The 26004-nt window shown below is 42.4% G+C and overlaps 1 protein-coding gene across 9 annotated transcripts in view; it reads left to right on the forward strand.

The window, feature by feature from the left end:
• The window catches only part of MCF2L (MCF.2 cell line derived transforming sequence like), a 262711-nt gene that overhangs the window by 3539 nt on the left and 233168 nt on the right, over nucleotides 1-26004 (forward strand). For 8 of the 9 annotated variants that reach the window (XM_043505613.1, XM_038367742.2, XM_043504747.1 and 5 more), the window contains exon 2: nucleotides 13301-13499. The exons of the other annotated variant lie outside the window; for it this stretch is intronic. In XM_043505613.1, the coding sequence (XP_043361548.1) occupies nucleotides 13322-13499 (178 nt within the window). In that variant the 5' untranslated portion in view covers nucleotides 13301-13321. The remainder of the gene's footprint in view (nucleotides 1-13300; nucleotides 13500-26004) is intronic. 9 annotated transcript variants of the gene reach the window in all.

The raw sequence follows: 26004 nt of genomic DNA on the forward strand, positions 1-26004 counted from the left end.
AAGTGTAATCTGATAGCGTTTATCTTCCTGAGTCTAGAGACAGTCTTAAAGAAAGACTTGGAGAGGTTTAAACCAGTGGTGGACAACCTGTGGCCTGCGGGCCACACGTGGCCTGTCAGGGTAATCCGCTAGCTGGCTGCAAGATGGTTTGTTTACATTGACTGTCCGCAGGCACGGCCGCCCGCAGCTTCCATTCGCTGGGAACGGCAAGCCACGATCACTGGGATCTGTGGGCGGCTGTGCCTGCGGACAGTCAATGTAGACAAACTGTCTAGTGGCCCGCCAGGGGATTACCCCAACAGGCCATGTGTGGCCCTCAGGTTGTCCACCACTGGTTTAAACTGTGTCTTCCTCTTTAATCTCATTGGGGTGTAGAGTCTGAAATCTAATGATTTTATGTAAATGTCAGTGCAAAATATTTTATTGGGAATGGATTCCGTGCGTGAAAGAAGATAGGAGTGAAGTCTGTGTGAGGTGGGAATTGGGCATAGTTGCAGAGAATAAAATACAGAGGGAAGAAAGGAGACAAAAATGGGAAGGGAGCAAAAAAGGTGGATGGGGAATAAAGAGGAAACAATGGGCAAAAAAAGCAGCCCTCCTAAAGGGGGAAAACTCATTCATCCAATGAGTGAGGATGTTGTGATGCTTTGGGGGTTAACCCAGCTCAGTAAGGGATTATGTCCTCCCCCCCCCCCCGTAACCGTGGCTTCTTCTGTGCTGTGCAGTTTTGGCTCAGAGCCCTATCACCAATAGCAAGCTCATGGCACAATGGCCTCATCCTGGTTTCCACAGCCTGGTTACTCCTTACCAGGTGGCCCCAACAGCTTTTCCAGACCCAAGTTTCCCCCAAACTGTTTCCCCTGCACTGTTCAGTTCCTCTCACTGGACTCTCACAGAAGTTATTCCATTTGCTGTCTCCAAAGAGACACAGAGGCAGGAAGGCTTCAGAGGGAGTGGACTGAACAGAGCATTGAGTGATCCATCCCCTATCATCCACTCCCAGCTTCTGGCAGTCAAAGTTTTGGGGACACCTGACACACAACATGCGTTTGTGTGCCTGACCATCTTGGCTAATAGTTGTTGATGGACCTATCATCCGTGAACTTATCTAATTCTCTTTTTAACTCTGTTATACATCTGACCTTCACAACATCCCTGGCTAGGAGTTCCATAAGTTGACTGTGTTAAAGAACACAGTACTTCCTTATGTTTGTGTTAAAGCTGCTAATTATTAATTTCATTGGGTGATCCCTGGTTTATATGTTTATGTGAAAGGGTTAATCGTACTTCCCTATTCACTTTCTCCACATCATTCATGGGTGTTGATTTTTTTAAGACCTCTGTCATATACCCCTTAGTTGTCTCTTTTCTAAACTGAACAGCTCTGTTCTGTTTTTAATCTCTCCTCATATGGAAGCTGTTCCATACCCTTAACCATTTTTGTTGCCCTTCTCTGTACTTTTTCCAATTCTGATATCTTTTTTTCAGATAGGATAACCAGAACTGCATGCAGTATACAAGATATGGGCATACCATGAGTTTATATAGTGGCATTATGAGATTTTCTGTCTTATCTATCTCTTTCCTAATGGTTCCTAACACCTTGTTTAACTTGCATTGGAGAGACAGTCAAGCCTGAAAAAAATAAATTCCTTTGTCTAGGACCAGCTGGGCTTATGCACCAGGGTTAAAGATGGAATTTGGCCTTCTCCAAGCAATTAATTTGGCTCCCCTTCTCTAATGTTTTAGGGGGGGTGCAAGCAGCATACTCCACTCAGTGTATGCAGGTAACCTTTATTAATGTTACAAAATTACACAATAAAAACTTAGGGCTTGTCTTCACAGGACATTGCATGCTAAGGTGTGAATTTCAAACCAATATATTTGTACTGGTATAACCCCTATTTAGACACTCCTATTCCAGTGTAACAGCACTTTCAATTTAGCTTATGTCATTTGGGAATGGATTTAAGTTAAGCTAAAATAGGGTACTCTTATACTGGACTAAGTGTCTTCATGGGGTGGATGGGAGAATTATAATGGTATAACTGATGCATGGCAGGATGCAACATGGTGGAATTCTAGTTTCTGTCAAAGGTATTTCAGCATATTTCTTAGAGATCTATGCAAGCTAGGTCTGTGGAAATTGAACTTTTTTTGGTAAAGTGATATGGAAGGAGACCAAGAGCACTGAGCAGTGGGGGCACAGCACATTAGGTTTATGCTAATAATGCTCTAAGGGTAAGTACAAATATTTGGCATACCCAATAATTTAATTTGGTATACGCCAATCCTAGACCCAGCTGCTTCTGTGGCACACTTGTGGTGCGAGTGCCACAAGACGCATAGGGGCTCCCCAAGAATGAAAATTAACAAAGTTCTTGAGGGCAAGCTCTCTCCTTGAGTTGCCACCTCTCATTTACATGTCTGTGCAATCTCCTTTTTAACTAAGGGGCCCTGATTTTTCTTTCTGTGGAGCCAGGAAGAAAATATTTGCAAATTTAGGGATCAAGCTTGCGAGGGAGTTAGAGTCAAATTCATGTAAGGCTGCTTGGGAAGTGGGAAACTTCTTTACATAAATTCACTGTCACCTGAGCAGTTCTGCATCTCCTGCATGCGTGACAATACTGATCCCTTTTTTTGTGTTCCCTTTGCCTTGTGCTCCAGGCGGACTGTCCTTAGTCAACACTGTGTGTAGTCAGTTTGTGACTGTGTAAAAAGGGTGCATGATTTCATGTCGTATTTTCAGTTGCATACAAGCAAATTATTTTCCTAGCATATACACTGTACAAATGGGTTCCCTGAGTTCCGAGCTTGCACGTCCATGCTCCTGTGTTGTGGATGTTGCATTAAAAATATTCTTCTCTTGAGTTTTGTAATACTTTGTCAGATATGGACGTGCACAAGTCCATGGGGCCGGACGAATTGCATCCGAGAGTGCTGAGGGAATTGGCGGCTGTGATTGCAGAGCCCTTGGCCATTATCTTTGAAAACTCGTGGCGAACGGGGGAAGTCCCGGATGACTGGAAAAAGGCTAATGTAGTGCCCATCTTTAAAAAAGGGAAGAAGGAGGATCCTGGGAACTACAGGCCGGTCAGCCTCACCTCAGTCCCTGGAAAAATCATGGAGCAGGTCCTCAAAGAATCAATCCTGAAGCACTTAGAGGAGAGGAAAGTGATCAGGAACAGTCAGCATGGATTCACCAAGGGAAGGTCATGCCTGACTAATCTAATCGCCTTTTATGATGAGATTACTGGTTCTGTGGATGAAGGGAAAGCAGCGGATGTATTGTTTCTTGACTTTAGCAAAGCTTTTGACACGGTCTCCCACAGCATTCTTGTCAGCAAGTTAAGGAAGTATGGGCTGGATGAATGCACTATAAGGTGGGTAGAAAGCTGGCTAGATTGTCGGGCTCAACGGGTAGTGATCAATGGCTCCATGTCTAGTTGGCAGCCGGTGTCAAGTGGAGTGCCCCAGGGGTCGGTCCTGGGGCCCGTTTTGTTCAATATCTTCATAAATGATCTGGAGGATGGTGTGGATTGCACTCTCAGCAAATTTGCGGATGATACTAAACTGGGAGGAGTGGTAGATACGCTGGAGGGGAGGGATAGGATACAGAAGGACCTAGACAAATTGGAAGATTGGGCCAAAAGAAATCTAATGAGGTTCAATAAGGATAAGTGCAGGGTCCTGCACTTAGGATGGAAGAATCCAATGCACCGCTACAGACTAGGGACCGAATGGCTCGGCAGCAGTTCTGCGGAAAAGGACCTAGGGGTGACAGTGGACGAGAAGCTGGATATGAGTCAGCAGTGTGCCCTTGTTGCCAAGAAGGCCAATGGCATTTTGGGATGTATAAGTAGGGGCATAGCGAGCAGATCGAGGGACGTGATCGTTCCCCTCTATTCGACACTGGTGAGGCCTCATCTGGAGTACTGTGTCCAGTTTTGGGCCCCACACTACAGGAAGGATGTGGATAAATTGGAAAGAGTACAACGAAGGGCAACGAAAATGATTAGGGGTCTAGAGCACATGACTTACGAGGAGAGGCTGAGGGAGCTGGGATTGTTTAGTCTGCAGAAGAGAAGAATGAGGGGGGATTTGATAGCTGCTTTCAACTACCTGAAAGGGGGTTTCAAAGAGGATGGCTCTAGACTGTTCTCAATGGTAGCAGATGACAGAACGAGGAGTAATGGTCTCAAGTTGCAATGGGGGAGGTTTAGATTGGATATTAGGAAAAACTTTTTCACTAAGAGGGTGGTGAAACACTGGAATGCGTTGCCTAGGGAGGTGGTAGAATCTCCTTCCTTGGAGGTTTTTAAGGTCAGGCTTGACAAAGCCCTGGCTAGGATGATTTAACTGGGACTTGGTCCTGCTTTGAGCAGGGGGTTGGACTAGATGACCTTCTGGGGTCCCTTCCAACCCTGATATTCTATGATTCTATGATTCTATGATATCTTAAACTATGTCATATTTTGGATTAATTTGCAAAACATGCAATTCACTTGTGGAGCTGTCCTCACTGGTAGGAGGAGAGACTGAGAGAAACCATTTTAAAGTATAAATATTGTCGATCTTCATACTAAGAAGAGGCAAGGCTACCTGAAAGATGAAAAGATTAACATGAGAGAGAAGCTTTTTATTACACACAATTACACTTGATTATCTTAATCCCCTTTAAAGACTTGTGAGGTCTGTTTTACTCACACTGTAGCTGCAACTGCTCTGAGATTAATTTTTCCTTATTTAAATCATAATGGGAGATTAATAATCCTCTACAGGGGATTTTTTATAGAAAAAATTTATCTTGGAGGAATAGGAATCTCTGGTAGTTTAGATTAAAGTGATGATCACAGTATGCTTCTGAAGTAGAAAAAGAGCTCTTCAGTCTTTAAAGTATCCTACACCTTTTAAAATCAGTTTAAATATACCTTGGAGATAAAATATGCTCTCTCTCTCTTCCCCCCCCCACCCCCACCCCCCAGAGCAAAAAGTAAAAGGGATGTGGCGGGGGGGGGGGGGGTAAAACAGCATATTTATGAATTCAAATGTGAATATCCTTAGGAAGAAGGTTGCATTGGTAGAACTTAAGAAATAAGGCTTGCCAGTAGTTTAATTGGCATTGTTTTGCTAATAACTCTAAAATGCATTATATTCCTTATTAGAATTACATGGAAAAAAGTCAGTCATCTATTTGTAGTATGTCATACTGCATTTAGGAAGATAGTTCCTATATTGTTTTGTGTACAGGGCAACCTTCCTAATTGAGAATCATGATTTGTAGACCCATTGCAAGGAAGCAAACAAATATGAATGTGAAGAATATTGCATCATGTTCATTCACTTATTTTGACAAGTGTACTTCAGTTTTATTTATAATACTGCATAGTTTTAAATAACAGTGAATGTACTAGAATATATAATTTAAAATAATGAAATGGTAGTACTATGAAACCATGTTCCAGCAATGTGCTATTAAATCTTTGCCGAAAATTGGGTACAAACTCAAAATTATTTGAGAGAATTACTGGGTTTGCAGACTAATTATCACTTCATCAGTGAGGTTCCACTGTATTTCCATTAGTATGGATATACAGAGCATGGTGAATTATTAAATAATCTCTAAGTATGGAGTTAGGTCAGGGATCAGCAACCTTTGGCACCTGGCCCACTAGGATAAGCCCCGTGGTGGGCTGGACTGGTTTGTTTACCTGCTGTGTCCTCAGGTTCAGCTAATCGCGGCTCCCGCTGGCTGCGGTTCGCCGTTCCATGCTAATGGGGGCTGTGGGAAGCGGCGCAGCCAAGGTATGTGCTGGCTGCCACTTCCTACTGCCACCATTGGCCTGGAGCATCAAACTGCAGCCAGTGGGAGCTGCGATTGGCTGAACCTGTGGATGCGGCAGGTAAACAAACTGGCCTGGCCCCCCAGGGGCCTTACTCTGGCGGGTTGCGTGCCAAAGGTTGTCGATTCCTGGGTTAGGTAATACATTATCTGATTTCTTCTTAAAGCTTTGGAATGAAAGGTGCATGTTTTCTATGTGAAAACTGAGTTGTGGAGTGTTGAAGGGCTCTACATTGGGACCAGCACTATTGTTTTTTTATGCCTTTTTAATGGTTTAGACAAAGTTATTGTACAACATTGTAAGATGATACTAAAATAGGTGAAGTAATTAAAACCCAGAGTGGTATAATTTACTTAGTAATCTGGATAGATCAGGCAAATAGGCGCAGAGGAGAATTAGACACATTAATACTCTTTAAATGTAAAGTGTTGCACTTTCCTAGAAATAATGCACAACATAAATGGTGATGGGTGAAATAGCTCATGCAATATAGATCAGTTCAACATGAAACAGCAAAGAAATCCAATAGTATGTTGGCTTGTAATAAGAGGGATGTTATGGAGCATATACTTCCCTCCATAGCTTAGGCCTAATCCTATGAATTTGTGTTTTCAGGAAGTGCTCCTATAGACAAGATTTTGCAGGATCTAGATCTAAGGTTGCAAGATACTTTCCAATCTAAGCTCCCCGTTCCCCCATGTTTTTGGACAGATAATCCATCCTGCTAGAACCGCCACTTAGCTTTCAAGGAAATAAATCTTCAAACAACTTTTGTTTTGGAGTGACATTTCCCTTCCTTAGGCCTGAGGACTGTTTTGGGTAGAGAAGGTTGAAGTAAATCCAATAAATTTTGGAGTTATTGACTCTAAAACATGATTTTCACTCTTTTATAAATTGTTCTTGGGTGGGTTTTTTATCATTTTGAATTTCAGGAAGAGTTTGTTCTGAAAAACTACAATGGTCTTAAGTCTTAAAGTTAAAATTCCAGCTGTTCAGCGAGGTAAGAGAGCTCATAGCCAACATATTTTGTGTGACACTTTCAACAGACATCAGAATAGCTTGGGTAGGTATTTGTGGATGATCTAAGCACTATACCTAGATGTACACACATTCTTTTCTTAACCTGTGTACTATATAACTTTTTTATTATTCGCTTTAATAAAGTCACAGCTGATGAAAGGTTGGTGACAATAAACAGTGAGTTATGTTAACATGCTGAAAGACCATACAGATTTCATGTACTGTGGGTAAAACAGACTGGACCAGCTTTACCTCTTTGGGTGAGAATAATGAATTCTCATGTGTCCTGTCCACAGTGTGCAAGTCTTTGAGCACAATCTTCATAACCCAAGATGCATGCACCCACATTTTCTCTCCTCAAACCATACTGCATATAATTTCCATATGTCATATACTTCCTGCAATAAACATCTGTTACGTATGCCACCGAAATACTTGCATTCATTGCACACCTTGTTGCACATCCGTTATAAATGCTGCAGGCTGGCTTTATAGACAGTGGGCTTGATTCACACATTTCCTGACATGGAGATGGAAGTGCAGTTTGCAGTTCTGCCTTCAGGGATGGATTCATCCCCTCAGGTTTGCACTAGGGATGTAAAAGGTTAACTGGTTAACCGATTAGCATTAGGCTTACTGTTAATCGGACCTAACTGTTAACATGGGCGGGCGGCTGCACCAAGCCAGCCAGCTGTAGGGACCCCAGCTCCAGCACCCGGGCTGGGCTGGACCCCAGCCAGAGCCACCCCCGTTAAACAATATAATTTTAATCATTTAACCAGTAAACTTTTTTAACCAATATTTATATCCCTAGTTTGCACCCGTCTCCTGGGGTTCTGCCAGGGCAAAGCAGCCTTAACTTATGGTTAGGGCTCTATAGGAGCTCTACAAGCTGTGGTGGTGCACCGAGTCATTGCGTCTTCTGGAAGCCCTGGCTATGTCTCTTTCCCAACCAACAGAATCCACTTACAATCTCTAGGCAACCTTTTCAGAAGTCATTTATATTCTGATTGTGTTGCTTCGTTGACACATTGACATATAGTTCCGAATTCTGACCTGACTTCTCCCCTTTGCAACAACACTGAAGTCAATGGGGTAGCTTGCAACGGTAGAAAAGTCAGGGCAGCATTTGTATGTAGGAGCTCAGAGGACAGGCAAAACTTTGAGAAGTGGAAATGTTTTCATTCTGTTACATTGGGAACATGAAACAACAATCGCATATCACAGCTGGTGAGAACTGAGCTGAAAATTTAGTAGTTGTGTTTTTTTTCCCCCCCCCAAAAACAATCTAGTTTTATGCCACCTTTCTGGGTTAGACTAAATCCCGAGTTATGAACGCTACATGACGGGGGATACTTCAGTATCTTTGGAATGACCCTCATGGACTCGTATCTGTCAAGGGCACAGTGAATGATGCAGGCACATAATAGCTCTAACATCCCAAAGTAATTGCGTGTCCTTTTTTCCTCCCTTCTGCCCTTTCCATGCCACGCCAAATCTCTCTCCAGTGTACTTGTGACCCTCCACCAGTGCTACTTATCCCTCCATGAACTACATCCACCTACACTGTTGAAGCCCACACTTCCATCTCCTGTAGTCCCAGTGTTTACGCTTCCTTCCACTACAACTTCTCTGCTTCCTGAGTCACTGAGCCTTTGACTCCCAAATTAAGTTTACATATTTTATGTTGCTTAAAATAAAGACATGAACTGGGCAAACAACTTCATTAAGGTGGAGTTAAGGTTGTAAATATGTATCTCTTTGGATTTCCTTATTTAAAAAAAAACAAACTTCTAAAGTGAAGGTTAAACTGATAATTATGAAGTAATTTCTGATCACGGAGGTGTAACTGTGATGCTCTCTCTGTACCTCGGGGGAACACCCCACACCCCTGTGTTCATCCTTTATAATATGATTGTGTGGTATCTATTTCAAAGTTTGTCATGTTGTGTGTCTTCGGAAGGCTTATGATGTACTGAGCATTGTTGTTCTAGTAATTGATGTTATAGGTTGTAATTTCATGTATATAGTTATGAGGCTGAAAATGTGTCCTCGTGGCTTAAAGCAAGCCTAGGCAAAAACTCCCAAGAGCAGAGGGGCAGTTCACACCTTATCAGGGCATGTATGGGACGGGACAAGCCCAGCCCAGCCTCACAGGCACAAAGGACACTGGCCTAGGCAGCAACACAGGATCTGTTGGACTCTTGAGTGAGTCACCCCACATTCCTTTGGTCGGTTTGGGACTGCGATGAGGTAATGCTCACCTGACTCTGAAGGGTTGAGGTGAGGGGGCAAAGCCAAGAGAGAAGAAAGAACATAATAAAAGGGAGAGACGTTTGCCATGCTCTTCCTCGCTCTTCCACCTCCATCTGCAGACATCACCACCAAGCGACTGAAGCGCTGATCAAAGGGGAGAGCCTGTCTAAAGGGCAGCCAGCCAGCCTGTGGTGAGAGGAATCTAAGTTTGTAAGGGCACTGAAAGTGTTATGATCATCTTAGAATCCATTTTGCTTTTGTTTCATGTGACCAAATCTGGCTTGTTATGCTTTGACGTAGATTAAGTGATTATATGTCTGTAATTAGTAAGTTTGTTTTGTTCTACCTGAAGCAATGCATTTGGTTTGAAGCATGTCAGACTCCCCTTGAGATGATAAGCCTGGTACATAGCAATTTTTTTAAGCTTATATGAGTTCATCAGTTTGCAGTGTCCAGTGGGCATAACTGGACACTGCAAGATGGTGGTTCCTATGGTTGTGTCTGGGACCGGAGATATTGGCTAGTGTCATTCGGTTGCACAATCCAAGGAGCAGCTTGCATGCCAGAGGCTGTATGAGAACAGCCTAGGAGTGTGGGCTCTCACAGCAGAGCAGGGTAAGGCTAGCTCCCAGCATCTAGGATTGGAGTGACCTAGCAGATCACTGGCCTAGATAACACCACAGGGGAACGTCACAGTAACCCTACTGCATTTCACTTCACTGCTGAAGGAAAAATTACTCTGATGCTCTATGATGGTGTCCTCAAGGGATATTTTTCTTTTTCTTTTTTTTTTTTCTTTTTTTTTCAAATTTTTCTTGATTAGAAAATTCCAAACATTAGCCAAGAAACTAGGGAGAAATATTTCCTGAAATATACCATGTGAGATAATAAAGAGAAACAATGAATAGTGCCATATCAACAAATAAAGTACAAAATACTGTTATACTTTTATAGTATTTATCTTCTGCTGAAATTCCAGTATTACATAGTTATCTCTGCATGTGTAGTCTCTCTTGTTTTCATCGTTGCCTGTGATGTATTTAACTCTCTTCAGGTGTTCAAACCAAATTAATTTATCATAATAGTATTCATTTTTGTGAATCTCACTCTTGTAATGCTGCACACACTCCAATAGAGGTCTCCTAGAGAGTAACAGTTTGTTTACTTGTATTCTTTTCCCACTGGGAGTGGCTTATTGCTTTAAAAAAAATTATTTATTGCCATAGGGGTACAAAGCATATGCAGCTTCTATTAAATCAGTGGGTGCTCTGGATACTCAGCACCTTAGAAAATCAGGCACTCTGCTTCTTATTTTAAAAGTAGACTTAAAAGTACAGCAAAGCCTACAATATTTGGAAAGTTTGTCATGAGGTAGAGGCAGGAGAAGAGGGAAGTTGTCAGCAACATGTTGGCTGCAAATAAAACAAGTTATTTTTATACACTGAGAAAATACAGCTTATAACAGTGTTTAGAGCAGAAGGGCTTTGGTAGGAATGATGTGTAGTGTGTGTGGGAAGTACAGTAATTAACTCTAATTAGATAATACTTAATCCTTCTCAGACCATTCCTGAAGGATTCATGGTTAAAACATTGCTAGTCTCATTCTTTATTTACAAACAACCATTTTATTCCAAGCTAAACTTGCTGAATGAGTTTTCTTTAAATCATAAGATTGTCACCTTCAAGTATAATGCAGATAATCCTGAAGTATAGCAGTATTACCATCTATACTCTTGGATAATATTTTTATTCTAAGGCAGTCAAAGTCAGCATCTGGAAATATGGAGAAAGTTAAAGGAAAAGAATCAACTAATATTTTCTTGCTATTGTAATAAGTGGAGATACAGTAATCCTAGGTTACATACTTGTCCGGCGCATACTAAATGCGAGTGTAGGAGATGTCACATGTCCCTTCTTCCCTCTTGTTCACTTACCCAGAGTTACTTAGAAAAGCTACTTGGGTCTCCAACAGCTTTGTTCCCTGCCTTTCCTTTGCAGATTAAAGTCAAAAGATGGCCAAAGGTGTTTTCTAGACTGATAAGAAAAGTCAGGTTGCTTTGCTGATGTAATGTGATGGATGTTGACAACAGGGGCCACTACTACCCCTGAAATGGATCTTGAGTGGCTCCCGATGGATTATTGTCATACCAGTGAAAAAGGCCCACAGTAATTATCTGCAGTACACAGCAGTTTGTTGAGAAGGAATTACACAAGCAGTAAAGAATTATATTAAGCATATAACTCCTATGTTAGACATTAAGAGCTATACATTCCTCTTAATGAGTCTCTTTCACAAACGTACACAAATAGGCCCCACACTAGCCTCACGCAGTTCCTGCTTGGCAAACAGAGAAGGTGGTTACCAATTTTATAGACATCTTCTTTCCTCCTGGTCTGTTCTTCTCAGCCCTCTGGTCTGTCTCTGGTTCCTCCTGAATCAAGCCCTGGTTGCCTTGAGACCCCTCTGGTTCACAGTCCTACTCTAGTTTACAGAGCAGAGTTTTGGCTACTCTATCTAGTGTTGCTAGAAGAAGTGTGGCTTCAAGGGTCAATTAAGGAATTCCAACCAAGAGTAATTTACTTTGCTTGATTCTTATACTCTTTTTTTTTTTCCCCTCTCCCCCCCCCGGCCAAGGAGTCACATGTCTTGTAAGTATGCTCAGTGGGCATGTGGCTACTAATTTTTACCTAACTAGTGTTTTAGAAGGGGGATTGGGGGGAGTGCTACCAAACACAGATCGCACATTTACTCACTCATCAGTCATTCACTCTGGCTCTCTGCATGGTGTCTTGCTGTAAGGTAACTACAACCAGGTTGACCTGTGCTCCATGCTGGAACTTTATGCATGTGATATTTACTTTTGCATGGGCCCGTATTTCCTGACCAATAGGTTCAACATCGATCGTACTTGCAGACTTTGCCCGTTCTTTATCAAATTTTGCTTCTGCTTAAAGGGAACCTGCTCCCAGGATCCTCTGCAGCCATTCAGCCGTGTTTAAGTCATGTCGGGTTATGCTCACACCATTCACTCAGTGTGGCCACACCAATTTCGCATCATCCCAACGATGGAGGGGAAACTTCCTCGTGCTAGAGCCTTGTTTCTTTCTAGACTTTCTCAATGAAGAGCTCTGTGGAGCTTGAGAACTTGTCTTTTTCACTAATGGAATTTGATCCAATAAAAGATATTAACTCACCCACCGTGTCTCTCTCATATCCGGGGACCAACACTGCTACAACAGTATAAACAAATATAACTTGGCAATATAAGTCTCAGGAACTAAGATGTCTCCCACAATGTTAAAAATAATATAGCTTTATTCCCTGGTTAATGATGATTTATCTTTGATTTCAAGAACAGGTGACTGAGGTCAAGATACATTATTTCCACACATCTGCTTCTGTAAACGCACAAACCTGCAGGTGTCTCTCCCATCCATAAACAGTTAAATCATTACCTTAGACAACTAACATTTACATCTTCCCCCTTCCCTCCAATTCTTCCCTTCCAGGAATAGGGCAGCCTCAAGAGGCTCAGACTCCCTGTTAAAAGCTAAAACAAGTTAGTAATATAATGCATTTCTTCTTCCCTGACCTGGTCCTTCTCCCACCACCAAAATGCCCTCTGAGTTAATTTGTTTCCTAACATGTACCTTTCAAATCTGTAACAGTCATTTTACCTCTTTTCATGTTGCAGGAAATAATTTAATATTTAAACATTTATATTGTTTCCTTTTTGCAAATCTTGTATTCCTGGGACATTTGCTCTTATATCCAAGCAACCTTGTTCGAGAAATTTGTTTTGTATAAGCATTGGTCTCTCACATTGAAAGTATATAGAAGTATCTTTGGCTTTCATGCACTTGTTTATAAGGTTGTATATTTAACTTCCTAATGGAAAACAAGTTTGTAGTTTAAATTGACTTAATCTGTCTCAAGGCCTCTGGTTCAAGACTACGTGAAGAAAGGGCCTTTTTATACAAGGAAACCTGATGTTAGTTTTGGATGAAAGCTAGTTTCACTCATCTGATGTCCTGGATATGCACCTGTCCTCTTAAATAAGTATAAAGTAGCTTTATTCTCTTCCAAAAATCAAAGGTTCTGGTAATGTGTGTTGCAATCGCTGTTTTTAAACTTACCTTGAATAATACTAAATGGTTTTAATTTGTCTCACTTTTGGCAGAAGTCAACATAAGACACTTTAATGTCTGTCTATTGGCACTGGAGGGTGATCCTATGTAAGGAAACTGGCAGCTGCAATTGTTTTGTAACAGACAGCCAGTCTAATGAGAGGAAAGAAGAAGATATTGAGCCACAAATTGTGGTATCTGACATCATCCAGCTTGTGCGAGAGAAGCAGCAGGTGCCAGCAATGCAAGCAGGTGAGAAAAATCTACCAAATGTTGCGAACGTTTCTTGCTGGTGCCAAGCTATAAAAAGCCTTCATAACATAATATCCACGTGTTGGCTGGTGGGATGGCATAGCTTAAAAAAATTGGTTGCATTCAGCAAGGATTCTTCCTCAAGGGTTAGTGTTTATAAAAAGAAATTTAAAATAAGTTAATTCTGGAAAGTAGACCGCAAAAAATGATCCAGCATGGGGTTCAGCTTGAGTGTCCTATGAGCTGCCACTTTGTTCTCCAAGCAGTCTGTCTGAAAGCTCTTCCTCTCAGCAACTGCACACAGCATTTCCTTGTCTAGGTCCACTGTAAGCGGGATCCAGTCAATTTGGTTCACTGGTTGCAGCTTTGATTTTCCCCAAAGGGTAATCACAGGGAACATGCCGAGAACATAACCGCATGTACCCCAATGCGTAGTGATGGTTAAACTCTGCCCACACTTGACTAGTAGACACTCATCTTAATCATACCGTGAGAAATATCCCAGGCACTTGCCAATATTCCTCCACTTAACATCCAGCCTTAGAATGCAGCCAACAAACGGATCACCAAAGTACAGCAAATGCCACACTTGCCACTGTTCAGGGATATACCTCACCACTGACTGAATAGCAGAAATCCTATCTGGGCAGTGCTGCCCACTTTCCATCCAACTAATAACAACATCCGTTCTCAGCGATGGACAGAGCAGGAGAGAGCCTCTGCCACTCCAAGAACTCCCACATCACCACCAGGCTGCATGAATGACCGCCTGGCTTTGGGCTCCCAAGCCACCTCTGGAGCCAGCTTAGGTTCAGGTTGGTGTGGTTCACTATACCAAGATCAACCACCATGTCTGGGGCATACAGAACAGCCTCCTGTGCACCTGTGGTGCTGTGGAAGATGCTATACACTTGCTGTATGGTTTTGCTCTTTGTGTTGGGCTTCCTGGAAGTCTTCCCAAGCTGAACACTGCTGACTCAGAGGCCATGGATGGTTCAAGAGCACTTAGCTGTTTTTGTTTTTGTTTGTCTTGTCTGCACACAATTGAATTATATGCTGCTCAGGGCGAGTGAGAGACTGAAGTGATATTGACTGCTCACCAGGTAGAGTCCCTGCATCCCCATACAGTTCTTCAATTACAGTACTCTGTGTCCACTCTGTAGTGAATGTTGTAGCCAATATTAACCTCTAACAGAGTGAGACTAGGAAAAGACTTCCTGTATGACAGGTTGTTTTATAATTGGCCACTTAAGGGTTTCTTGTAGCTTGTTCCAAAGGATCTGATGCATTAACAAGTGTTAATTTAACTTTAAAAGCAACATTATTTTTTTCTTAAAGAAGAGCCTACTATTTTACTGAGAAACATAGTTATATTAAGTGTGGGGTGATCAGGCTGGGGCAGGAAAAGAGAGGAAATTAAACTTTTTCTCTACCTGCTGGTTCTTTTTTTATTTTACTTTTACTAGTCTAGAAGCTTTTATAAACTACTATTAATTTAAAATGTTTAAACTTCAACTGCTAGTAATTTAAGCAGGAATCTTATGGTAGGCTTGCACAGAGTACTTTTGCTTTAAATACCTTGTCAATTTCCTAAATTGAAACACTTAAGTGGCTTCAGGCATGGTGGGTTGGATTTTGGCTTTTAAATGAGGCTTCAGAGATTTCTAATAGTTCCTTATCCTTTGAACACTGTGGATATCCACAATTGTGTATACCTATATCTGGATATCTCTGCTTGGGGTGTACTTAAGACAGTGAGGAAAATAATGTACTGTGCATTCAAGACGATGGTCATTTCAGTTGTTAACTTTGGTTCCAGTGCTGCTCTTAAGAATTTTGCATTAAACTTCACTACAGACTTCAGTGAAAGCAGGACTGGGCCATTCTTCATCAATATTGTCAGTTCAGTACATAGCAGATTCTTCACCTGAGGACTACATCCATCCCAGATTTGACACTTGTGTTCCACAGTGCAAAAAAAGCACCTTAAAATTCATAATTTGCTACAAAAATTGTTTTTTTCCTAAAAAGTCAAGATATAGGAACATATTTTCTTGAAACTAGATGGCGGGCACAGCTGCTGAGAGCACGCATAAGACATTTCAGCCATGAACGTGATTTTTTGGGGGGGGGGCGGAAGTTATAAGTTTATAAAACTAAGAGCTCAGCATGAAAGCTCCTTCTCCATCATCACTAACAGTGTTGCTGGCAACAGTAATCAGACTAAAAGAAATTGAATCGTGTTTGTGGTCATTCTTAGTGAGGTTTTGATTTTAATAAATTAGCCTCATTGATAATACAGAGTTCTGTGACTGTCAAGGGATTGCTTAAAAATCGATTCTAGAAAGAATTACAATTGCATAATATTTTACATATTTAAAACTAAACGTTTTTATATAGTGGGTTGCGTAGGAGGTGGTTGATGGATTAACAGTTTCAATGCTTGTTCAAATGATTTCTTCAAGACAAATTAACCTCATCCCTTTTGTGAGCTCTGATTTAAGAAAACCCATGTGAGCTTATCCCATTGAAGCTGAACACTTTTTGTGGGGGAATACTGCTATTAAAATATTGCTATGGGGAATAAATTACGGAACTTGTAATGGAGTATTCTCTTTTCAGTGGCCATTTTTTGGCTCTCACAACACATTGGGTTTTTAAATCTCTCATGCAGCCTAGTAATCTGTGATAGATCGCATTAGAGAGCATTCTCACTGCCTTTATTTGTTTAACTATCTGCTGTTTAGTGTTTTAACCTCTTGCCTTTCAAAAGTCAACCTCCCTATAGTAGTATTAGGCATTATTTATATTAGAATATCTCCCAGGAGACCCAGGCAGGATTGGGGCCCCATTGTTCTAGGCATTGCACAAATGTAGAGCAGGGGACAATTACTCCCTCAAAGGGTTTAGAGTCTAGATTAAGATGTGATGTGGGGAAATAAACAGTGGAAAGAATAGAAGGCAAGGGTAACAAGAACAGAAGTGTGACTTTGCACAGACAGGTTGTGTGTACAATTACTGTGAAGTTACATCTATAATACTCACTCTTTCCTTGGTTGCCTGTAGAGCTGGTTTGGGGGGGAAAAGTTCATGATTGTGTTGTCCCTGTGTGGTGGTTGTGGTTTTTTTTGTTTTGTTTTTGTGGTGGTGGTGGTGGTGTTTGTTTTTTTAAATGGAAGAATTTCAAAAGCTTTCAACCGATTCTAGTCAACCTGCCTTCTTTCCCTTAGGGCACAATGTCTTTAAGATGGCACTGCCTCCTCTCACTGCAGCTCCACTTGAGTCAAGCTCCTTGAGTGCTGTGCTTGCAGGCCAGTGTCAACTGCTGCCACCTCCTGCAAATTATGTTTCAGGGTATGCTCATGTAGCAATGGTGTCTTTTGACCAGTGGGCTGACTCAGCCTGCAGGCAGGGAAGTGAGCTTTCTGGAGCCTGGTCTTCCTGCAGTTTTTTGTTCCACTCTCCACCCATGGCTTAGAGTGAGGTCAGGGTGGCTCTAGAATTTGTAGAAAGGTAAATGTGCTAGTATGGCATACTAGTGAAAACCATTGTAAAAACCCAAGTAGGAATGCTGTGACAAACAGCTTCCAAATGAGGGTGCTACAGACAAAGCTTTTACTAAAGTTAAGACCCAAGCACAGCTCAGCTGGTGAGTTTAAAGACTCAAAACAAGCAAAATCTGGAATAGAAAATAAAGCTTGAAAAATCACTCTGGTGCAAAATTATGCAATAAGATATACTTACCGAATAGAAAATACTTTTTAAAATGTAAAACTGAATAAAATGGGCTTCTTTTCTGTTTAGTTTTTATGTGGAAAAATTACAAAAGAACTGAAAAAGCAGCTGAAGGTACATGTGTATCAGCAATTTATATAAAAGCACAAAAACTTGTTACAGGAATAATTAAAAACCAATTTAACCATTGTAAAGCTGTAATTCAGACTCTTGAAATGCTTAGCTATTACATTCATAAACTCTTTGAAGAATGTTCTTGGCCTCAACTGAAAATGTTAAATTACATAGCTTTCTGTAAAAAGAAAAGGTGTACTTGTGTATTTATTTGAGCTGTAGTTCACGAAAGCTTATGCTCGAATAAATTTTAGTCTCCAAGGTGCTACAAGTACACCTTTTCTTTTTGTGGATAGAGACTAATATGGTTGCTACTCTGAAACATAGCTTTCTGTGTACAGCAACCAATAGATTTTCAGCCTTAGATTGCTGAGATTGCTTGTTTTGTGATGTTCTAGCACATCTAATTCAATACATCTGAAACAAATTTTCAGCCAACGTTGTATTACCAAGCCACTGATATGTACTCATCTTAATAACAGCCTAATGGAAGTACAAGCCAAAAAAGAAATAACATACTAAGCCTTTATAAATTCTGCTAAATCCACTTATGCATTGCACTCAAATGATTCACCACCAGGAGCAAATCAGGATAAATGCAAGAAGTGGTAATGGTTGTTGCTTACTAAATAGTGATATGCAACTGTTTTACCATATATTGTCCAGAATTTACTGCCCTCTCAAAAAGGGATGGGAAGTAATGTATTTGGATTAAATCCATTGTACTTTTGAATGTAACTAATTTCCCCCACCACTTTAAAAAAAAAAATTGGAATGCTGAATGTGCAGGAAAGATAAATTAGCCAGTCTAGCTAATCCTTTATTTATTTTTGCACTTTACTGGAGAAAGTCTCTTAAGAAACTTTCATGGAACAGGTGCTATTCCCCAAGAAGCTTTACCATACTTGATATTTCATTGGAATTTAACCTTGGTTTTATTTGGAAGGCTGCAGGGACAATCTGAAGAATTTTTTTTTTCAAAGGGTTTATCACAAGAAATACAATTGGCATGTGTACAGAGAAAATATTGATTAAAAACAATAACCAGAATGGATGATCAGATTGCTTGATTATAGAAAGAACTGTAAAATTTGTATATTGTCCTCAACAGTTCTGAGTCCTATCTTGGCTTTGTTTTATATTAGAAATCACTATGTGATACGGCATAGCAGCAAAAGGATTGTTTTAACTCTGAGCAGAAAACTCTGAGAGAGTACCAATATATAGGGCTTTAATTTGGCCTTTCACACTCATTTAAGAACGTTGGCATATCTTTTACATAACAAAACAGGTTCGTGTGTATGAAGTTGTACAGATGAGAGCTTGTAAACCTAGGTCCAGGAGATGGAAAATATCCCATTCATGTCTTTTTTTTTAAAAACAAAAAAAAACTAGAGATATGTGCAAATATCTGTGGGTGAAAATCTTTCTCCTCTCCCCCAGTCCACTCCACCTGTGTGCCAGTGATCTATCCTTAATATAAAGGTGGCTGAATTTCACTGGTGAAACTGTATGTATGTACATTGAAAAGTTTGCTAATTTGCATTATGACTGGAAGACCTACTGTGGATAGCTGAATCTGGTAAGTGAACAATTTTGTAGATTTGAGACAACGGTGATTGACTAATCTGACCACTGGCATAACACAGGGCATAGGATTTCCCTGTGTTTTTTCCTGCAGGTACAATAGCTGTGTTTGAACTAGAACATACCCCTGTGGTGTGGTTTGTGAGGAGTGGTTTTTTTTTTCTTTTGGTTAAGAAAATGTCATCTTGATTTAAAAATGTCCTGTGATGGAAATGCACCATGTCCCTTAGTCAGCTGTGTTGGGGGAACCCCCGCTTTTTTTTTCCAGTCTGAATTTGTCTAGCTTCAACCTCCAGTCACTTATTGCTGAAGGAATTCTGTACCAAATAATTCTGTGCACAATATTTTAAAATTCTGCAAATTTTATTTGTTGTTAAATAAATGTGGTGGCTCTGGCATGGCAGTGGAGAGCACAGCCCATTAGCTGCATGCAGGCGGGCAATCACCCTGCAGCCTCCACCCTGGAACACAGATTCAACAGTGAGGCTGTGCCTGACACAGCACAAGGGCTGGGCCTGCCCCAGAAACACACCGGGGCCCTCCCGCTCTGTGCCAGACACACTAGGTTTGGGCAGGCAGATTCAGCCTGACAGAATCCAAGAGTAGAGGGGTTTAGTGAGTGGGGGATCCAGGTGAGAAGCAATAAGGTTCTGTGTGTGGAAATCTGGGTCCAGGTGCCTGTGGGGGCAGGAATCTGGATGCACGGGCTTGTTTTGAGGGGGGAGAATCCGGGTGCAGGAACAAGGAGATGCTGCAGGGGGGTCCAGCTAAAGGTGGTTGGGGATTAGTGCGGGGGAGGGTCTGGATGATGGGGGAATGAGGTGGGGGTCTGGGTGCAACTGTCTGCAGTTCAGTGGGGTGGCAGTCTGGGTGCAGAGGACTGGTTGGGGTGGTGCTCATCGGGATGGGGATTTGAATGTGGGGGTTCTGAATGCAGGGGGTGAGGCTCAGCAGGGGACTCTGGGAAGGGGGGGGTCTGAATACACAGGGGTTGGGCAGACAGGGGAGCAGCTCCCTCACATGACCCCCTATGGCTGAGGAGCAGGAAGTGCCCTGCCTGTTTCGTGCAAAGGAAGTGCGCTCCCCCCTCAGCCCAGCCAGGACTAGCAGCTGAGCCTGGCGCAGGGTAGGAGCCACTCGGTAAGACTGGGGAGAGCCAGGTGCACGGGGGTGAGGCTCAGTGGAGGCAGGGGGGCACTCTGGGTATGGATGCATGGAAGTTGGGTCTGACCCAGCACAGCAGGGAATCCCCAGCCTTCCCCCTCCCCTCCCCAGTAGTGACTTACCTCTCTTCCAGCTGCTCTGGATGTCTGCAACAATGTATCTGTGGTTCTGGGGAGAGGTGCATGGCTTCCCTTTGTTTCCCTGTCAGTCTTTTTTTTTTTTTCTTTTTTCTGCAGGGAAGCAAAGAAATCTATGGTGGACATTAATTCTGCACGCATGCATTGGTTCAGAATTCCCCCACGAGTAAGTCATTGGATCTTGTTAGATCTTTCTCTGTTTGAAATTTTATAATCTAGTTTCCTGTGTAGGTGTTTCTAGACTGCAGTCCACTCATTCCTGAACCTTCTCTTTGATAATCTAAATGGATAGACTCAAGAAGCACAGTTGCTATAAGGCATGTTTTCCAATCCTTTAATCATTCTTGTGGTGCTTCTCTGAATCCTCTTCAGATTATAACTATACTTCTTGAATTGTGGGTATCAAAACTTCACACCATTTTCCAGTAGAGGTTGCACCATTAGGAGAAAAAAAGAGGCAATGGGGTGCACAAACCCCACACAGACTGGGAAAGGGTAATTGAACTGCTATGGTCTCAATAAGCCCTGTCCTGCTACACCTGCAGTAGGTGTCAGGCTTGGAGGGAGGAGTTAAAGGGGGGAGCCCAACTCAGCTGGGGGCTGGCTGGGAGGGAGAGTAGACTTCAACCTCTTTCTCCGTAAGAGGAGCCTGGCAGGGGCTAGGAACTAACTACAGACTGCTGCCTTCCAGAGCATCCATGAGGAAAGGTAGGCTTGACATGGAGTATTGTTTTGAATTTGCTACCAACAACTTGTGTTCTGTTGCTGAGTATGAGTGCTGCAGGTGCTGCCCTGCCTGAAGGGGGCGACACCTGAATAAACAACTTGTCCTTTTGCAACTGACTGGGGATCCAGCAGTGGTTTCTTGCAAACTCAGTACCAACCGTGTAACAATAACCTCTCTTTCTACTCCATATTTCCCTGTTTATGCATCCAAGAATCACATTAGTTCTTTTAGCCACAGTGTTGCACTCGGAGCTCATGTTCAGCTGATTATCCACCATGGACTCCAAATCCTTTTCAGTATCACTGCCTCTCAGGATAGAGTCCCCTACCCTGTAAGCATGGCCTGTTCCTAAATGTATGACCTTCCGTGTGACAGGCAGTCCTCAACTTGATGATGATCAACTTATGATGAACGGCACATGTAATGCTTCTGAATTGACACCCTGATTTGACTTGCGACAATTGGTTTAGACTTTACAATGCTCAGTCCCGCAACGGAGAGGATTACGGTTCTGAGTTAGGACGTTTCGACTTGCGACGCAATTTTTAGGAACCAAGTGTGTTGTAAGTCCGAGGACTGCCTGTATTGAAATGCATGGTAAGCTGGGCACAAGCAAACAATGTGATCCAGATTACTCTGTATCACTGTCCTATCCTCTTCATTATTTACTAGTGCCCCAATCTTTGTGTCATCTGCAAACTTTTAGTAACAATGATTGTTGTCCCTGCCCCCCGGAGTAATTGATAAAATTACTAAACAGTGGCAGGGGCAACCCCTGACGGATCCCACTAGAAACACAGCTGCTCAGCAGCGATTCACTGTTAAATTATCTCAATGTAATTACAGTTTTACTAGTTTTAATCCATTTAATGTGAGCCATATTGATTTTGTATCATTCTCACTTATTAACCAAGATATATTTCACTTGGTACTGCAAGACGTTACAGAAATCTATTCCATCAACACTATTACCTTTACAAACCAAACATAACTCTTTTTTTAAATACCTTAATTTGACAAGACCTATTTTCCATAAATACAGGTTGATTGGCATTAATTATATTATCCTCCTTTAAATCTGAGTCCCATATCAGCTGTGCTCTGTGTGGCATGTGCGCATGTAAGATCCGATATACAATATATATATATACACACACACACACACACACAACATACAGGTGGAGTTGGTGGTTTTCTAGAATACTATGAAATATTACATACAGCAGTGTGATATTTATAGTAAAATGATGGACTCTTAGTAGTATGAAATTCATTCTTGTCCTCTGCTAAATAATTACTGTGAAGTTGGGTGGTGATAGGTTTTTCTTGAATTTTAGCAGGTTTGCAGACTAGTGAAATGACGACTGGCAGGTCACTTCTAACTGAGTACCGTATATACTTGATCATAAGCCGATTTGTTTCTAAGTCGACCCCCCCCCCAAGATGGATAAGTAAAAATGGAAAAATTTTATGACCCATTCATAAGCCGACCCCATAATTCAGGGGTCAGCAAACTTTGGCTCCCGGGCCATCAGAATAAGCTGCTCGCGGGTCGAGATGGTTTGTTTACCTTGAGCGTCCGCAGGCATGGAGGTAAACAGTGTCCTGGTGCACCAGCTGCTTACCCTGACGGGCCAGGACAGCAACTGGTGAGGAATTTTTTTGTGGGGGAGAAGCTGGGGATCAGGGGAGTAACCCCTCTGATCACCCCCCACGTGATCCCACACTCTCCCCATCTCTTCCCACCTTCAGGATCCTTTGGGCATGAGAGATGCAGTTTTTAACTGTATGTTACGCTCAATAGCAAATAGTTATAATTATGTCCTGAATAATTACTAACACATTCAGTTTAAAGTAAGGAATATAATATTTCCTTAATAGGATGCAGGCATTTTCTTTACTAAGGTATTCTCATGAAGAGGGTGAAAAGAAGTGCCAGTTGGCTAATTGTTTCTTTCAATATGTCTATAAAAGCTCTTCAAGTTGGATTGGAAGCATTCTTATTTGTCACTTTTCAGAGTAGCAGCCGTGTTAGTCTGTATTCACAAAAAGAAAAGGAGTACTTATGGCACCTTAGAGACTAACAAATTTATTAGAGCATAAGCTTTCGTGAGCTACAGCTCACTTCATCGGATGCATCACTTGCATTTAACAGTCACGTACCGAGGTGCTATCCAGTCCAGTGGAGGGCTGTGTCACTCCTGTCTTGTAACCTTGCATGCCTTGCAATGCCTTGCTGAAGTAGCTCACACCTGGCTGCTCACAAACAGCCTTCTGGCATGCAAGCTACACCCTGCATGTGTGGGTAACTGCAACCTGCCAGCCACACTTGGATTACACTCTGGCTTTTACCAGCCTGGGTTATACTGCAGGGTGACACCAATGCACTCAGTCCCAGGTCTCTTCCCCCACCCTCCAGCCCCAAAATGTAAGTCTTGCACTGCACAGCCCTCTCCTGGATGGTCCAAATATACTAAGTCCCATTATTCCTGTAAGAGAATAATACACAATAGTTTGTTGCTCCAAATGGAGTTACCCAGGTACTTCAACTTGAACACACCGGATTAAATAAAACAAGTTTCTTAACTACAAAGAGAAATTTTAAGTGAATACAAGTAATGATCCATAAAAGACACACATCGTTACAAGAAAAATAAAGATAAAACACTTTCTAGTGCCAAACTTTTAACAAACTATGTTAGATTAAAGCAGTTTCTCAACACATGCTTGTAGTAGCATTACTAATCCAACTCTTCAGGTCAGGACCCCTCCCCCAGAGTCCAATGGCTGTTTCCTTTGTCTTCTCAGGTACAGAGAATGAGATGGGCAGGGCGAGAGAAATAGTTGTCTTGGGGTGTTTCCCCCTCTTTTTATTTTTTAAGTCCCTCTTTGTAAAGCATTTCCAGCTGAGAGCCAGGAGACAGGCAGTCTGCTGGAAGGAGGAGATGCCATGCTGTTTCTTTGCCAAGATGCAGAGCTCTTTGCCCTGCCCCCACCTCTTTGCCAAAGAGTGGCCACTTTGTAGATAATGGTCCATTAGCTTTGTTGACACTTAGCTGTTGTCAGCTTGCCTTTTGTCTTTGGAAAGCTGGTTTAACCACTCCCCAGACTTATTTGTGAAAGTGCTTCAGTCATTATTTCAGCTTGTGATTATAACATTACATCTAATGTTGCTATACGCATTTTACCATGATATTACTGATCAGCAAGTTGTGAATTCTCAAATGATGCCTCACATGGCATACTTTATACAAAGATTATTACAATAGTGTGTAGGGTGTGAACATGGATGTATTCTGTCACATGAATACAATAAGGTTTTTCAAGGATATTGCAGGAAATTGCCATAGCACACTAGGTACTCCTCTGAAGGACCAAGCCTCCATCGTACTTGGCATTGTACAAAGGAAGAAAGTCCCTGAATTACAGAGCTTGTAATCAGCGTCAGTGTTCTTGCACTGACCCTGTGTGTGTATGGGGCATGCTGTCTTATATATTCATAATAGATATGCTGACAGTCCTTAATTCTAGGTACTACTGATACTAGTATAAAAATTATGCAGTCAGTAGTAAAGGGAAAGGAGTACTTGTGGCACCTTAGAGACTAACAAATTTATTAGAGCATAAGCTTTCGTGAGCTACAGCTCACTTCATCGGACAGACTTTATAGATTTTTACAAGTCTGTTCCTTTACTGACTATACTGTTCCTTTACTGTTCCTTTTCTGTAATGGTGTCAGTAGTGCCCATAGTTAAGGAGTCTGTCAGCATGTCTATAATGAGCCAATATTTTCAGAAATTTATCAGCTGATGTTTTTCTGCTGTTTAGTATAAAATAGTTTTAAGTTTTTGGCACATTTAGAACTTTAGACCCTCAGGGTGAGACATGCTTAAATGCATAGCTCCAGTTAGCCATTAATCACATGGAAATAGACCCACCATATGACTAGTTTGTATTGTCTCATTGCTTCAAATAATAATAATAATAATAATTAATAATAAAAAGGGTTGAAATCCTGGCTCCACTGAAGTCCATGGAACTTTTTGCCAGGACTTCATCCAGGATGTTTAAGTTGTGCAGGTTAAATCACACCTTAAACCAGTAGTTTTCAAACTTTTTTTTTTTTTCTGGAGACCCAGTTAAAGAAAATTGTTGGTGCCCATGACCCAATGGAGCTGGGGATGAGGGGCTTGGGGTCTGGGAGGGGATGAGGGTTGGGGTGCAGCAGTGAGGGCTGCAGGGTGGGGCTGGGAATGAGGGATTCAGGGTGTCGGAGGGGGCTCTGAGCTGGGGCAGGAGGTTGGGATGCGGGGGTGGGGGGCGGTGCAGGCTTTGGGGGGGCAGGATGAGGGATTTGGAGGAGTCTCAGGATTGGGGCAGGGGGTTTAGGTGTAGGAGGGGGTCAGAGCTCTGGGCTGGGGATGAGGGGTTTGGGTGCAGGAAGGGGCTCTGGGTTTGTCTGGGGCAGGGGATTGGGGTGCAGGTTTGGGGCACAGGCCTACCTCCGGCGGCTTCCAGTCAGTGGCACAGTGGGGGTGCTAAGGCAGGCTTCCTGCCTCCACGGACTGCGCTGCGCCATGGAAGTGGCCGGCAGCAGATACAGCTGCTAGTCGGAGGCGTGCGGCTATCGCCTGCAGGCACTGCACTGCCCACCCCTCCCTGGCCAAGGGGAATGCAGTGCCGGTGCTCAAGGTGGGGCCAGCACGCAGAGCCCTGTGGACCCCCTGCCTAGGAGCTGGACCTGCTGCTGGCCGCTTCCGGGGTGCAGTGCAGTATTGGAACAGCTAGCGACTAGCCTGCCTTAGCCGGGCAGTACCGCCGACGGGACTTTTAATGGTCCGGTCGGCGGTGCTGACCAGAGTCGCCACGACCTAGTGCCTTACATTCTGCGACCCAGCACTGGGTTGTGACCCACAGTTTGAAAAACTACTGTCTTAAACTAATAAAACAATGTCCATAGTTAATACTGAAACATCTTTCTTGAATCCCCTGTTTGGCTAGATTATACAGCATGTATGGTATGTAAAATCAAATCTTATTT

The sequence above is a fragment of the Dermochelys coriacea genome, chromosome 1 (assembly GCF_009764565.3).
Source record: "Dermochelys coriacea isolate rDerCor1 chromosome 1, rDerCor1.pri.v4, whole genome shotgun sequence".
Lineage (NCBI taxonomy): Eukaryota > Metazoa > Chordata > Testudines > Dermochelyidae > Dermochelys > Dermochelys coriacea.